This window comes from Cricetulus griseus, chromosome 5 (assembly GCF_003668045.3).
Source record: "Cricetulus griseus strain 17A/GY chromosome 5, alternate assembly CriGri-PICRH-1.0, whole genome shotgun sequence".
NCBI classification, from domain to species: domain Eukaryota; kingdom Metazoa; phylum Chordata; class Mammalia; order Rodentia; family Cricetidae; genus Cricetulus; species Cricetulus griseus.
In genome coordinates this window covers 2,015,375-2,031,742 of record NC_048598.1, presented here as the reverse complement: position 1 = coordinate 2,031,742, position 16,368 = coordinate 2,015,375, and the positions used below count along the sequence as shown (strand labels likewise).

The following is a 16,368-nucleotide window of genomic DNA, read 5'->3' as shown; positions in this document are numbered from 1 at the left end:
AGCGTTAATCCGTAGAGTGGGTGGGTCTCTTAGTAGATACCTCTAAGTGAGGGGACACAAGGTACAAATGGTAACCGTTGTAACAGTGGCTTGTAGAACTGTGGACACCCCAGCCCACTTTATCCTCTAGTCTAAAATGAAAGATGTTCTCATCTTTACTGTTCTCTTGCCCAGATCATTACTAAAATAGCTAAGTGGCATTCCTTGAGACCTAGGAGGATAGCCGAAACCCCTCAGGAAGTGACTGTGACTGGCACCCTCTGCTCCATTCCCAGCTCTCAGCAGTCATCCCGTGGCTCTGGACTGGCATGGCATAGGAAAACCAGCCCTAATTTCCCCATCACCATGTCCTGAACCCCCCCCACCCCCCCTTCATCTGCTGTGTATCTAGAGTGAGTCTGTGACTTGAGCTGCTGATCGAGTCAGTCTGTTGGCTGAGGACCTCCGAAATGCTCAGTGTTGGTCATTTCAGAGAACTTGGCTCAGTGACTCTGAGAGGAGGGCTCCATCCTTTTAGGGTTGCCTCCCTGCCAGGCTCAGCCTGTTTCCAAAGCTGCTGTCTAAGCTAGCAGCATGTGGAGTACTTTCAACAGGAGTCCTACAAAGAAAGACAAGACCTAAGAAACAGGGCAAGAAGCCAGGCATGCTTCCGATCCCAGCACTCTGGAGGCAGAGGCAGGCGGATCTCTGTGAATTCGAGGCCAGCCTGGTCTATAAGAGCTAGTTCCAGCCTGGCATTGGTGGTACACACCTTTAATCCCAGCACTCGGGAGGCAGAGGCAGGCGAATCTCTGTGAGTTCGAGACCAGCCTGGTCTCCAGAGCGAGTGCCAGGATAGGCTCCAAAGCTACACAGAGAAACCCTGTCTCGAAAAAACCAAAAAAAAAAAAAAAAAAAAAAAAAAAAAAAAAAAAAAAAAAAAAAAGAGCTAGTTCCAGGACAGCCTCCAAAGTCACAGAGAAACCCTGTCTCGAAAAACCAAACAAAAACAACCAAAAAACCAACCAACCAAACATGACAAGTGAAACCTGTAATGCAAAGTCCCCAAGGACCAGTCTTTAGAATAGGCCACTCTCTGTGCTGGGGGGCCTGACCTCCTGTCCATATAATACCCATATAATACCTTATCTTCACCTACCTGGTGTGGATTTGGCTAGTCTCATTTTGGGCTCTGGTAGCCTGGTGAAGTCAGGGCTGGATTCAGATGGGATACATCCTACCATCACAAGTTGTACCCTGCCTCCTCTGCCCTCTGGAGCCAGACTGGGGTGATGAGGACAGCCCTCCTCACAGCTGCTGGCTCTTCTCTATTATCAGCTCATCCCACTGCCCAGGAATTCGGTTTCTGGGTGGCCATCAGAAGTGTCCCAGCCCCGGCAACTAGCAGAAGCTGCCTGGCTCTGACCCCTGAGGCTTGTCTCAGGGCCGCGCAGACTCCACAGGCAGAGGCCCCATGCTTCTTTGGGACTTCAGTGCCTATCCTGGCACATGATAGAATTCTGTACGGGCCTTCTGCTCTGTCTCTGGTCACTGTCCTCATTCACAAGCCTATGGGTGGACAGTCTCACTCTCTGAGGGCCCTTGGGTGGCTAAGTTCTGTATGCTTTTGGTTATCTAACTCTCGAGGACGGAGGGACAACCTCTGCCTTGGGCAGAGCCCACCCCAGGGAGGTGCTGTCTGGCCTCTTGGTATCATCCAGTGCTTTCCCTCAGGCTTGTTTCTTCACTCTCACTCTGTGGAGTTCCCTAGACTTCCCACATGCCACTCTGTGTATCTAATTATACAGTAAAGGACCCAAAAGGGCCACACATGTTATGGATGGATGGATGGATGGATGGATGGATGATGGATGGAGAGGACTTGGGATCACACACATGTGCCTCAGTGCATGCTCTGTGATAAATGAGTGGATGGAGGGGACCTGAGATCACACACATGTCCCTCAAAGCCACCGCACCTGACTGTTCTGTCTTCATTGGAGGAGGGGAACTCTTGCTTTGGGACCAGACTGTGACTCTCTTCTAGGCTGTCACTGCCCACCAAACTGAGGGGAAAACTGTCAAGTGTTGCTGAGCCTCAGGGTCCTCATTTATGAAACGGAGCTAAAACTTCCCTTGAAGGGATGTGAGTATCAACAACACCACCCACACCATACACCCAGCATATGGTATATGGTAAACAACAGGCTTTAAAAGTAATAGATGTAGAATATCATTCTTATCCTCAGTGGTGCTAGACACTGATGACTGGGTGTTGTGACTCAAATGCCCCAGGCAAAGCCAGACTCTGGGACTGAGCATGCTCAACTTCACCCTCTGATTCCCCCAATTCTTTCTCTCAGTCCTGAACAGGGCTTGTAGCTCCATCTTGGAATAATTTTACTGCTTTTGTCCCTGTGGCCTCTGAGGTTGGGTTACAAGGACATAGCACTGCTCTGTGTGCTGGAAGTAATCCTCAACTCAACCAGGCCAGACAGGAAGGCAAAGAACAGGTGGGTGAAGAATGGGCACCACGCCGTGAACGTGAGGGGTTAGTTTCCTCCCTGTTGGGCCCTGGTTACTATAGGCTTTGTACTGGAGTCAGCTCGCTGGGTTGAGGACCCTGCTGCCTTCTGGATGAGAAGAGAGAAGGTGTGTGGGGTTGAGGCAGGCCTGTGGTGATGTCTCTTCCTGCTCGACATCCAGCTTGTCTGTAGGCCTACTGAAACACCGACTGCTTTACTCTCTGCATCATTAGGGCTTAACACCAAGAGGGAAGTGGCAGTAGGAATGGCTCCTGAGAGAGAGGATTTTCCTATACCCATAGCCCTGCCCCCCCCCCACATGGTGGGATCTGATGTGACACTTGTGTGGAACCACTCAGCCTTCTGGAAGGGTGTGATCATACTGGCTGACTTCAACACGAGAAGGCTTGTGGAAAGCCTGATGGGCAGTGACAAGCTGCTGAAAAAAGGAACCGGTCCTGTAGTTCAGAGAAAGGTCATAAGGCCACTGCCCAGGCTTTCTGGAGTCTCTGAGGTACCCCTTGGCAACATGAGAGGGTCCAGTTCGAGCTTTGGAGGAAAGGATGGCACTGGCTAGGGGAGGCTCTCTTCCCTACCTAGGCAGCAGGGCACTGTCCCTCACCTACGGGCTTGTCGACGTCTTTCCAAACCCTGCTCCTACCTCCTGGCTATGTATGCAGAGGAAATGATGGGTGGTGTCTTGTCAAAGTCCTCAGTGAGAGCTGAAGGAGAAGGACACTTTACAAGTGTTACAAGGATCCCTGCTTTAAAAAGCATCTAGGAAAGGTCATTTAATTCTTGGTATGGATGCTGAGCACCCCAAAACCAAGTCATATGACTCTCACCTAATCCAAGCTAACAGTTGGAGCAGAATTGGTAGCTGTATCCTAGTGATTGCCCAAGGAATCCAACACAGGATGGTTTCTCAGTCACACAAGTCCCAGCATCTAAATCCTACACCTGCTGCTGTGCAGGAGGCTGGCATGGCAGAGCAACTTCTGCCCCACCCCAAAGCCAACAGACCCAAACCTAGATTCCCAAAGCGTTCTCCTCCACCATTACCTCGGGTCCCAGGTCCTGTTTCAAGTGTCTCAGGAGAGCCTCCGGCCCTTTCTGGGTCTCTCCGGTTTCAGATGACCAGGGAAGCGGTCAACCAGATGTTCCGAGCCCCCTCACCATTCTCCTCTTGTAGCAGCTTTCTTTATGCACAGCAGCCTGATGAAACAGGAAACAGACAAGCCACAGTGCTCACAAACCTCAGTTCCTCTCCTTGCTCTCAGCAACTTGAGAGGCCCCCTTCACCCTTGGGCCCTCAGGGCTGGTGAGGAACTCCACCCAGCCACCCAGGCTCCCCCTACCTGATTGGTCTGTATTCCCCTGAAGTTTCAAACCAACATACATTTCCGGGTGGTTGATGATGCAGTAGGTGGCATGCTTGTCTAGATGCGCGAATCCCTGTGTTCCGTCCCAGCACTAAAAGCCAAACCGGTAGTGCATTCCTGAAACCCCAACATCAGGATGGGGAGGCAGGAGAACCAGGTCATCCTCAGCTACATATTGAGTTCAAGGGCAGCCTGGGCTACATGAAACCCTGTTTCAAAACTTTTGGTTTTGTTTCTAGAAGTACACAGGGATGACTGGGCCAGATTGCCATTTCTGTGGTAAGACCCAGGAGGGATGTTCTCCATGCCATCTGGCTATCTGTTTGGCAGTCTCTCTTTCCTTTGGACACCTGTTCCCAGTGTCGGCATTGGGTAGAGTTTCCCGTGGCCTGAAGGATCTGTGTGTTTTGTGGAGTTCTAGATGCTTCAGGACTTCTGGATTTGTTTCTTTATGAAGCAATGTGGAGGAGTGACAGTATGGGTGGCTAGAAGGCAGAAGGCAGACAACCAGCAGGATCTGGAAAAAAAAAAAAGGAAAAATTCCAGTGAGTTGAACTGAGAAATTTTGGGGAAAAAAATTAAAGAGAACTGATACATTAAAAAGAAACTATTAAAAATGGGAAATCCCAGAACAGCTCAGGATAGATAAGCAGGGAACTGGGTTGGCGCAAGCTCACAAACAGCTCTGGAACCTTCTGAGCAAGCCCTCACGGTACAGAGAGGTTAGATGGTTGATGCAGGTACTTCGAATGTAAGGTCTGACGTCTGCAACGCAGGCAGATGAGTCGCTCAGGTAGCTGTGATGAGTTTTGCTCAAGTGGAGAAGTTACCACAGTCTTCCTCATGGCTACTACTTCCTCTCTGCTCTGAAGATAAAAGGGCAAGAAGCACACAGGCTAGATTCTTTCACTAGAACCCAGATCAAGGACGTGCCCTCAGGTGAGAGACACTAGAGAACACAGGAAGACAGCAGATTGTATTGGAATTGCTGCAGACTCCTTGGACTCTCTTAAAAACTGTATAGAAATCCCTTCTAGGGAACGGCACTCTTTGGGTGCCACACTCAAGATATAGTTTTTTATGTGTGCTCAAAGTCATGTGGCAAGGGTCGGACCCAAGTTTGCTCCATATCAAAGCCAGAACTCTTTTTTTTAAATTTGGTTTTGTTGTTTTGGTTGGAGACACGGTTTCTCTGTGTAGCTCTGGCTGTCCTGAAACTTGCTCTGTTGCCCAGGCTGGCCTGGAACTCACAGAAATCTGCCTACTTCTGCCTCCCCAGTGCTGGGAGTAAAGGCGTGTGCTACCTCTGCCAGGCAAAGCCAGAGCTCTTAACACTGCTCTGAGAATTAACAGTTTGTGAAATTGCCATCGCCCACTGACCTATCTACATTGAACGAGAAAGGACATGTGTGCACATGGACACACACTATCCCTGAGAATAAAGAATACATTTATTTTCAAATATGCATGAAGTAATGCAAGATTGACCATCTTGACAGAAGAAAATGTCTTAGCTGAGGGTGGTGATGCATGCCTGTAATTTTTGTACTGGGCAGGAGGAAAGTCTGCCTGGGCCAGCTCTTAGTATTCAGGCATCTGTACTGGCCTGTCCTTGGGGGTCCTGACAGGATACACACTCAGCTGCAGCCACTAAGAGCACCACCTGAGCACATTCACTATGTTCCCTTTTAAAAGGGCCCCGCCCACCTCCCATCCTTCTCTTCTCTTTTTTCTCCCCCTCTCTCCCCCTCTTTCCTTTCTCCTCTCTCCGCTGTTCCTGTCTCTGGAGGCTGGTCTCCCCCTTTCCCATTCTCCCTTTTATGATCCCTTTCCCTAATAAAAAACCACTCTGCTTGAACCCTGTCACATGGCATCTTTCTCTTGTGTGCTCCTTTTCCTAAATTACAACAGTAGATAGTGAGATTTCCAAAAAAGAAAAAAAGCCTTTAAAACAAGATTCTCTGACTATAGTACAATGAGATGAGAAATTAACAACAAAAGTTGGGAATTAAAAAAAAATAGATGAAAAAATTTCCCCAGATTGGTCTTGAAATGTACAGAGAATCAAGTATGAAGTTAAGAATCCAGTTAATCTAGTGATAACCAGAACATTAAGACTGGAGTCTGTGAGGCACTGCTGAGACACACCCCAAGAGAAACTCATAGCTGCAATCACTTCTTTATTTAAATAAGATCAAAATGATTTATGAGTTTACTTATGCTCAAGCAGACTTCTAAAAATGATCAGAACAACCAAGGAAAGTAGGTGGAAATTAAAAAGGAAAGAAGGAAGTGTTAAGTTAGAACCCTGAGCAGGTATGATGGGAATTCAGAAGTTTGCACATGTGTGCAGAGATCCTACATTTGCAAGGTTGCCTGCCACATGGAACTAGTTGCAATTTACATCTGTGGCAGATCAGACACTCAGCTCTCTATGGGGTCTGTGTGGGCCTTGTTGGTAGAGTGTCTCTTAGATATAAAAATCTCACATTTCTACATCAGAAATGTTCAATGTAAGCAAGAGCTGTGTTTGTTGTATAGATTCTGGGGGCCCAGGAGGCCATGGAGGAGACAACTGTCTGGTAACAAGAACTACTTAGTATTCACACAAGTGACGAGGCCCAGTTTCGTCCGCAGCACCACATAAATTGGGTGTGGTGGTGTATATATGTAATCCCAGCACTCTGCTACAATAGGAAGTCTGAAACCAGCACATATACCCTACTTAAAAAAGGACTACATCAAAGCCAACCATAAACTTGCACAAAGTCTTCTGCGACCTCACACACACACACACACACACACACACACACACACACACACACACAGTCATACAAATACTACATACACACCCAGTACCACACACGCGCGCACACACACACACACACACACACACACACACACACACACACACACACCCCCCACAGATTCTCCAAGGGCATCTGACCTGCTATTTGTTTAATCTTGGATGTATGCCACCCTTGTCATTGACCTTTGGCACTAGGATTTTTTTCAGAGATCTCATCTAATCCTCATTTTGCCATTTTGCTTTTGAAGACACTGCTTACCTTACCTCCAACCACCTCATGGTTTATATCATTTACAGAGCTAATCCTGAGTCAGCAGAGCTAACTAACCTCTCTCTGCTATTTAGCTCAGCAGTGCTGAAGGCCTAAAGGCTTGCCACAGTGCACCAACAACAGGGTCTGTTCTTAGGATGCAGCATTGCAGAGAACGAGTTGCTTTTTGTCCTAGGTTGGTAAGACAGGTAAATTTTTAGGCTTTAATTTTAGTATCCTTCAGGATACATCTTCAGTAGTCTCCTGGAGTAGTGTTTGGTTGTATAGATGGGTGCACATGTATAGTTTGATGCCACATATATTAACTGACAGAAAAGCAAAGTGTAAGGGTGGCTGACTAACCATCTGGGGACTACAGGACAAAGCTGTTGTCAGTTTTCAGAGCAGCTCAATGTCTGTTGACCGTCCCCATGGGAGGGTGGAGAGGGGGCTGGCAGAAAAGCACACACAGGCTTGTTTATGAGTTAAGCATCACCCCACCACCACCACTACCATCACCATCCTTCTCCAGGGCTGTATGAGCCATCCAACAAGCAGCACGTGGAGATGGGGTTAATGAGACCATTTACTTAAGTACATATTTATATAAACTACCAAGTCAGAAAACCACCCTTTAATCAGAAATCAAAGATCTGTAGTGCTTTCACTTGCTGTCTCGTGCGAGCCGGTTTCTCATATGGCCTTTGAAGTCAGAGCCCTCACTGGGGGCTTCAGCTCAGAGTCCCAAGGACTCAGCCATTGTGACCGCTTGTGTGTGGAAATGTGGGCTCTGGAGTACCATGGTTGTTGAGTAGTGTGAGCACTATTACCTAACAGGCTTACCCTCAGTTAAAACTATCCTAATTATGTCACAAATGGCGCCCCGGTCCAGATGGAGTCCCCCTCCTCAGAGCCTTTTCTGCTTTTTGACACGTACCTTTCAAACCTGTTCTTATTCAGCAATGATCTGTCGTGGGTAGCAACATAGGAGAGTTGCCCCGAACTGACCCCACCAAAGCACAGGGGGCATAAACCATGCGTCCAGCTTGTGGGGGAAGGTAGACACCCTGAAAAGTGGCTGGGAAGCATTCAGAATCTCTCTCTCTTTTTTTTCAGTTTTATAAAAAGCATCATTGAAAAGTTTCTTTTTACAATCTCACATAGCCCAAGCTGATCTTGAACTTCTGATCCTGCCAAGCAATGGGGTTGCAGGTGTATACCACCATTCTTGGCTTTAAAAGATTTTAAGTGGGGGCAGTGGTGGGTGACTCATGCTTTTAATCCCAACACTCAGGAGGCAGAAGCAGGTGGATCTCTTGAGTTCCGGACAGCCTGGCCTATGGAGCGAGTCAGGACTGTCACACAGAAAAACCCTGTCTCGAGAAAAAATTCAAACAAAAATCCTACTACCTAACACAAGGTTCCATGCCTTTCTCATTGTATTTCTAGTTTCTGTCCATAGTCACCTGTCTTTCGTTTTCATGTATTAGGACCCATCATGGTGTTGGTTGTTTAAACTTGGTACTAAGATATAAGTACGTTTCATGTCTTCATAATTTTCCCCTTTAGGGCTGCTTAATGATTTCTTTATTATTGGGCAGCTGCCATGTATCCTCACATCACTCATGGTAATTATTAACCACTGGTGAATCCAACACAAACGCATCTTAACTCACACAGTTAGGGTGAGCATGAGCTGAGATAACTGGCCGTAGGGTAACAGAATTCCCTTACAGAGCACCTCTGTCACTTGCTCCTCAAGGTCTTCCACAGCAGTAGCCTGGGCCTCAGATTGAAGGGGAACTGGGAGGTTGGAGTGCCTCAGCTGGCTTTACCATGAAGGCTCATTCACAGAAAAGTACCCAACCTCTCGGCCATTTGATTCCTTCACTGTTTAATGATTGCATCAACAATGTTGACATAGATTGGGGTGCAGCTCTGGGACAGGGTGGGCTCAGTCCTGGGTCTGTCCCTAGTACCAGGTCCTATTCTACAGAAGTACCTCAGGTGTTACTAAAATGATACCACTTATAAAGCACTCAGTAGGGGCTGGGATGCAGCTCAGTTGTATAGTGCTTGTCTAACACCATATGAGCAGAGAATAGTGGCCTATGATCTAAAAGCCCAGGAGGTGAAGGGAGGAGGATCAGGGTTCACTGTCATTCTTAGCTACATAGTGAATTCAAGGCCAACTTGCTCTTCATGAGACCCTGTCTAAAAAATCATCAATCCATCCACCCATCCATCCGATGTAACTGCAGTTGAGACTGTTGGTTTGTGACTTAACAGTCATAGTGAGAAGGACCCTCCTTCAAAGCTGTATCTTTGTGACAACCGAGGAGCCACCCAGGGAACTAGTGCATTCTGTCTGATGTAGTTTTTAAAAATTGATTTTAATTTCTTCATGAAGAAATGGGTTTCATTCTCTCTCTCTCTCTCTCTCTCTCTCTCTCTCTCTCTTTCTCTTACACACACACACACACACACACACACACACACACACACACACACACACACTTTGTACTTAGGCTTTGTTCTCACTTGATACAATGTTGTAAGTATATCCATAGCAGATAAAGAGAGAATTTTAAACCATTCACCTGGAAGATTCATAAGCATACAGCCTCTTATTTCATAGGATGATAGCAAAAGTTAAAACATACTTTTTGGAATCCATCTAACATAACCCAATTCACCAAGTTCTGTTTTTCTCTTAGACAGGTTCTCATATGGCCCAGGCCAGCCCCTCCTCCCATATAGGTGCGTGCATCACAGACGAACACAATTCCATGTCCTTGGAGAGTCAGAAGCAGAGCTGGCAGCCTGGGCTGTGCCTACAGGCACCCATCGTTCCATTTTGCTCAAGGTTGGCTTTGGATAGCCAACCTCCTCTCCCAGCAGGGAACCTGTCACTCCCCCTCTCCCATCCTTTTCATTCCCTGCCAGGCCCAGCGCGCCTTTCTGAGAGCACCACTAGGGGTTGCTATTGAACAGGACTAGCTCCCACAGCTCCAGGCCAGTCTCCTGGGTAGCTGGTGCTGGTGGGGCAGGGCGAGTTAGTGGGAGGTCAAGGTGTTGGACCCCTCTCCAGTTCTGGTCATGGCTCACAGACCATGACCCCTTTGTGGGTTCTGGCTTGAAGGGTGATAGAGTGGAATAGAACCTTGTTACAAGGATAGGTGTGCATGTGATATGAAGCCGCCCACCTGCGAGGAGCCACTGGGTGGTGCTGCTGCCCCCGTCTGTCAGCAGGAGGCTGGTGGTGGCCTTGGTGTTTAATGCCTTGCACTTCAGCATCTGACTAGGCCTGCACCTGGACGGAGGTGCGAGGTGTGGGAGTAACTGGGGAGGACAGGAGTTAGGGCAAGGGACCAGAGGAGAGAGGAGAGCTAAGAGAGAAATGGTTCCCTCGTGGTAAGGAAAGGATGGTTAAGAAACAGCAGAAAAGTTGGCTAATAAAGAAATGACTCTAGTTCTACAACATGGAACTGAGAGCTCTCTAAAGATGACAAGATGCCTACGTTTGGTCTTTATCGCCGCTGGGTTGTTAGGAGTTTCTAGGTCCACACACCCCCACTCATGGATTAAGGCTGAGACATGCTGGGTCACGACAGTGGTGACATTCTCTCCTCAGGAGAGGAGCCAGTTTCCCAAAGGCAGTCTGAGACGTGGCATGGCCCCCAGCATGTGCTGACAGCTGGGGTTTGTGACATGTTAGGATTCTAAGTACTGTGTCCTGCTCTGATGGCATTTCCCCATGTCTGTGGTTATTATGAAATACTTCCAGGCTTTGTTACGGGTCGTGTATGAACCGTTCCTGTAGGCTCTTGCTGACCACATATTCCTCAGCTACTGGTGCTTTTTGTTGAGAAGTGTTGGAGTCTTGAGTACGGTGGGGCCCAGTTGGAGTAAGTAGGTCATTGTGGGTACACGAGACAGGGTCCTATGTAGCCAAAGCTGGTCTGAACTTGCTATGTAGCCAGGCATGACCTTGGATTCTTGACCTTTCGACCTCACCTGCCCTGCCCAAGTGTTGAGATGACATGTGCCTGGCTTGAAGGGCACCTCCTATCCCTAGCCATTTCTTCTGCATGTGCTTTCACAGAGGGTGGGCAGCAGCTCTCCCTCTGGTGCTTTACAACAGCCCGACATTGAGGGTCAAGTGCTATGGATGTGACTCTCTGAGGCTGTGGGTCAGAACAGCTCTTCCCACTCTGAGGGCTTCCTTCCTAGATTTCCCTCCTTCTCTCTCTCCTCCTTCCACTCCCCCCCCTGTCCTCTTCCTCCTTTTTTTTGGGGGGGGGAGTGGGAGGACAAGGTCTCACATAAGCTGGCCTTGAACTCTTGAACTTCTGATCCTCTTCCCCCAACCTGAGTGCTAGGATTACAACCATGTGCTACTGAACCCAGTTTCTGTTCTGGGGCTGTTTCTGTCATGTGTTGTGTCACACCCAGTAATGCTTCCAGCCCGCCAGCCAGCTGATCCTGGGAGACAGAGCGATGAGAAGGAAGCAGGCTCATTCAAATGCCAGAATTGTGAAGAGAACTCTGAGGGCTCGTTAACCTCTCAGCTCCTTCTCAAACTCAAGAGCACAAAGGTCTTCTGTTCAAAGAAAGTGTTGTCTTTGGTGAAACTGTTGCTTTCTTAATAGTTAACACAGTGATGCCTTTGTGCAAAGAAACAATTTCTGTTAAAAGATATTGCGGCTGGCTTCAAGATACATCAGCAGTAACTGTGTATGATGAACGAGGGAGGAGGAGGAGGGAGGCTGGACTCTGAGAGGGGGGACCAGGAGGGAGCGCTGTGACCCAGGGAACATCTTCCCACATCTCTCACAGGCAGCCAGTTGGGGCAGACATACTAGAAAGATGCTGCATTTCTCACTGATGACTTCAGCGAGAACCAAATCACTTTTGGAACCCACAACGTGAGGTTGGGTGTTTACACCAGTGTGGGGGAGAGGTGAGTGATGAATGTCAAGAGTTCCACAGGTGTCGTGCGAGCTGCAAACCAGCATCCTCACACTCTGGTAAGGAGAGGTCCTTTCAGGTAGGACCTGACTAATGGCAAGGGCTTTTGTGGGCTGGTACTGACGGAGCTGTCACAGTTGGACCCGAGAGGTAGAGGTAAAGGTCTCTGTAGTGGCTGGCTCCTCTATTCTCTCATCTTTCAGCATCTACCCGCATATCTGACTCTGGGTTTTATTATTAAGACCATCAGCGGCTGATGGTTCCCCTATGACCCCATCCCCACCCTGCCTGAATGGTTGATAGACCCAGTCCTGTGTGGACCCTGTTCAGACAGCTGCTGCTGCTGCTAAGAGTTAGTGAGGGCAGCGGCCATGTCATACCCAGAAACTGGCATTTCACAGCCCTCTTTCCTATCCTCTGGCTCTTACATTCTTTCTGCTCCATTTTCCGATGTGTTCTCTGAGCCTTGGAGGTGACAGAGGCGTCCCATTTAAAGCTGAGCCTTTAGTAGTTACTTGTTCCTATTGCTGAGTAGTTATGAGGAGTCTTTGCCTTACATGTTACCCCTTCCAGAAGTTTTTTAACTAAGGCCTATGATCTCCCCAGCCATAGGCTTTTGGTCAGGTTTACAGTACCAGGCATGATCCACATAGCCTCCAACTGGTTAGGCCCCAGCTGGTAAGACATTGTACCTCATGGTGGATAATTTCAGTGGCACTTAATAAAAGGAGCCAGTGGGATGGCTCAGTGGGTAAAAGTGCTTACTGTACAATATCACAACCTTAGCCTAATGCCCCAAACCCACAATACAAAAAGGAAGACTCAAAGGCTGTTCTCAGGCCTGGATGTGGTGGCCCACACCTTTAATCCCATGACTTGGGTAGCACAGGCAGGTACATCTCTGAGTCCAGGACAGCCTGGTCTACAGAGTGAGTTCCAGGACAGCCAGGGCTACACAGAGAAACCCTGTTCCAAAAGATCAAAAACAAACAGACTGAAACAGTTGTTCTCAGACCTCCACACACATGCTATGGTGCATACACAGAAGATTTTTAAGTAACAGTTTTAAAGGTGGTGGGGGCGAGGGTGACTGACAGACTTACAAAAAATAATAAACACAACAACAAAGTAAAACAAGGGACTGAGGAGATGGCTCAGTGGTTAAGAACATGTGTTACTCTCACAGAGGATCCAAGTTCGATTCCCAGCACCCACAGTGGCTCACAACCATCTGTAACTCCAGTTCCAGGGGGATCCAAGTCCTTCTTGTGATCGCTTCAGGCACCAGGCATGCATGTGGTGCACATACATACATGTAGGCAAAATACTCATATGCATAAAATAAAAGTAAAATCTAAAGTCAATAAATAAATTTAAGATTAAGAAAGATTTCGGGGGCTGAAGAGCACTCGTTGCTCTTGCAGAGTGTCCGGGTTTGATTCCCAGCACACACATGATGGCTCACAATCATCCATTACTCTGGTTTCAGGGGACCCAATACCTTCCTCTGGCTCCCGAGGGCACTACATGCACACAGTGCTCATACGTGCAGGCAAAATACTCGTATACATAAAATAAATATGTCTAAAGATTGCTTTTAAAAGAAAGTCATTTTCATTTATCTCCAAGCAGATCCTATCTCTGCAGTTTTGTCAGCATCCTTCAGAGAAGGATTCCCTGTGCCCTGTCCCCTCACCAGAAAGGGGAATCCTCATCTCTCCAGGGGGTTCCGTAGGTTGGTCTGATTGGTGTGATAGTGGCAAGTCTGTTATTGGGGCAAGCAGTCACTTTCTGATTGGATTTGGAGCCCACACCACAGGTGGGAATTCTCACCTGGTTCTGTAGACTTGGTAAAAGGCCCATGACTGAGGAGGTCACAGGTCCGACTGGGAATGTGACAGCTGCAGTTTTGCTAAGTGGCTATGACACACCTATCAAATTTCCTTCTAAATAATTATGTTTATCCTCTTAGATGCATACTGTTGCCAGCTTTGGTTAGAGAGCTTCCTTTCATAGAGGGCAGTGGTAAGTGAAGGGACTTGAAATGCATCAGAATACTGAGAACAAGAGACTGTGTGTCACCCACTCCAGTACTCAGAGAGCATCCATGAAGAGAGGGCAGAAAGATGCTAAACACCAGAGGACGGCCTGCCGTGGTGTAGAATGGCCATGGCGCTTCTGAATTCATAGCAGCTGTGATTTCCTGCACGAGATTGGGTGGAAGGAGCTGGAACTGACCACAGATGCTGCTCAGTTATTTGTACCTCCACACTTCACTGTCTTGGCAAGTGTTTGGTGAATTTTTGTGGAATGAATGACAGGATCTGAGCTACAGCCCCTTGTAACATGATAAATAAAAGACCCAGAGACTGGTATTGGGGTTCAAGCTTTAAGCTGAAGATCAGAAAAGCAAAGCAGCCGGCTACTAGCTCTTACCTCTACCTCAGCTCAGACCAAAGGGACGAGCCTCAAGCTGCTCCCAACTTCACTGCCCCCAGATTCACTCAGAATGCTATGCTCTCCTCAATGTGGCTAAAGACTCAATGCTTCATCCTGACTACTGAAGACCCTGCTCCTATCTCTTATACCTCTCTAGTGCTGGGATTCAAGGCCTGTGATCCCAGGTGCTGAGATCACCTTTGTGTGAGCTGTTTCTTTTAGGACTGAATCAATCTCGTGTAGTCAGCGTGGCCTTGAACTCACAGAGATCCATCTACCTCTTATTCCTGCCACCACCAACTAGCTTCTATAGCTAATGAGTGTGGCTGGCTTTGCATCTTGAACCCTCAGGCAAGCTTTATTAGATCATAAATAACATATCACCACAGCTCCTCCTCCCCACACTTCTGATAGTCACTAAAGCATTCCATGCTGGACACAGATGCCCAGTAAACTCTAGGAGCTGTTAGGTTAAGCAGCAGCACAGAGCAGGCTAAGCCTGAGACTCATATTTTCCATGAGCTCCAATTCCCTTAGTCACCTCAGTGGTTCGTGCCCAAATGAGCAATATGGATGCATGAGGAACGTCTAAAACACACAGAGCAGTAGAGGCAGGATGCTTGCCAAACAAAGGGTGTGATTTCTCTCACTCGGATAAAGAATCCAGGCCACATAACAGGAAATGAACATGGGAAATTTTCATTTGTTTAGATTACGGTTTTAAGGGAAGGTGTTGTGTGAGCTCAATTTATAGTTACCAGTTTTGCATTTATGAAGATGACATTACCTTTATTATATCTAATGTTGCATTAGGCACAATTGTATCATTCTGTATGAGGGAAAGTTGACACAACTCCCTGGCATTTACATGCTTGCTACCAAGTTCACAGCTGCAGGCTGCAAAATGGTTCCTGACATCTATGATAATTACATTTTCACTGTGCAAGTGTCAGAGGGTCTTTCTCACGATTTTGTGCATCTCTGGGAATAGGCTTTTGTGGATAGGGCTCACAGAGATATGAGGCAGAGCTGTTCTAAGACCTCTCACTAGGCCTCAGGAATTCCTAGCTGCTGACAAACTTGTCAAACGTTAAGCTCTTTACTGCAAGAAATTCCATGATCTTCCTGCCTGGGTTCCCCAGGAGGATAGGGGTCCAGCTCCAGCTGTCGTAGTACACCTCATCTTTTCTCAGAGCAGCACCTTTGATGATCTCCAGGGCGCATTCCTCCTTGGGAGAGGCTTGTGAAGTGAGTACCCCAGAGGTCGCCTTCATGGCTGTTTCTGTAGGACCACAGGAAAGGCTGGAGTTATCTCGGGCTAGCAGAGCTTGTGTGATCGAGATTCCCAGACCCCTAGCTGTGAGGTACTGTGCGCCCATGTCTGAGCCCCACTGGCCCTCTGGGGACCCTTGGGCAGCTGGGCAAAAGAAGACATCTGACTGACAGAGGTCTGCCTTCCTGGATTCAGATCTGTGGGGTAAAGGAGGTAATGGCTTGGGGGGGTCCAACACTCTTCTCTGAGTGCTTCGGTTGGGGTGACACATGAACACAGGGAGTGCAGAGTGAGGACTAAGTAGCTGATGTAAAATGTACATGGCAAAAGAGACTGTGGGATGACCTCAATCCACTGCTTACAGACGGGAAGAACAGAACCAGGCTTTGCTCCCTCCCAGCACTGACCACTGCCACAGAGAAGCAGCCAGCCATAATTATGCTGTCTTCCTCCATGGCCTGTCTTTCAGACACGCCTTTCCTCCCTTCATCTCCATGCTATTTGACTTGCAGTTTTGTTCTGTAATCACTGCTTAGTTGCATTTTTATTTTTTATTTTTTATTTTTTGACAAGGACTCATGTAGCCCAGGCTGGCCTTGAACTAAATATATGGTTGAGAATGACTCTGAACTTGTGATCCTCCTGTATCTACCCCCAGAGTGCTGGGATTACAGGTGTGCTCCACCATACATAGTTTATGCGGTGCCAGGAATCAAACCCAGGCCACATGAGTAACAGGC

General features: G+C 47.8%; 1 protein-coding gene across 2 annotated transcripts in view; it reads right to left on the bottom strand.

Moving 5' to 3' along the window:
• Window positions 1-14,494: 14,494 nt before the first annotated feature.
• The window catches only part of Hsd11b1 (hydroxysteroid 11-beta dehydrogenase 1), a 51,601-nt gene continuing 49,727 nt past the window's right edge, over window positions 14,495-16,368 (bottom strand). For both annotated transcript variants that reach the window (XM_035445690.1, XM_027416560.2), the window contains exon 7: window positions 14,495-15,637. In XM_035445690.1, the coding sequence (XP_035301581.1) occupies window positions 15,420-15,637 (218 nt within the window). In that variant the 3' untranslated portion in view covers window positions 14,495-15,419. The remainder of the gene's footprint in view (window positions 15,638-16,368) is intronic.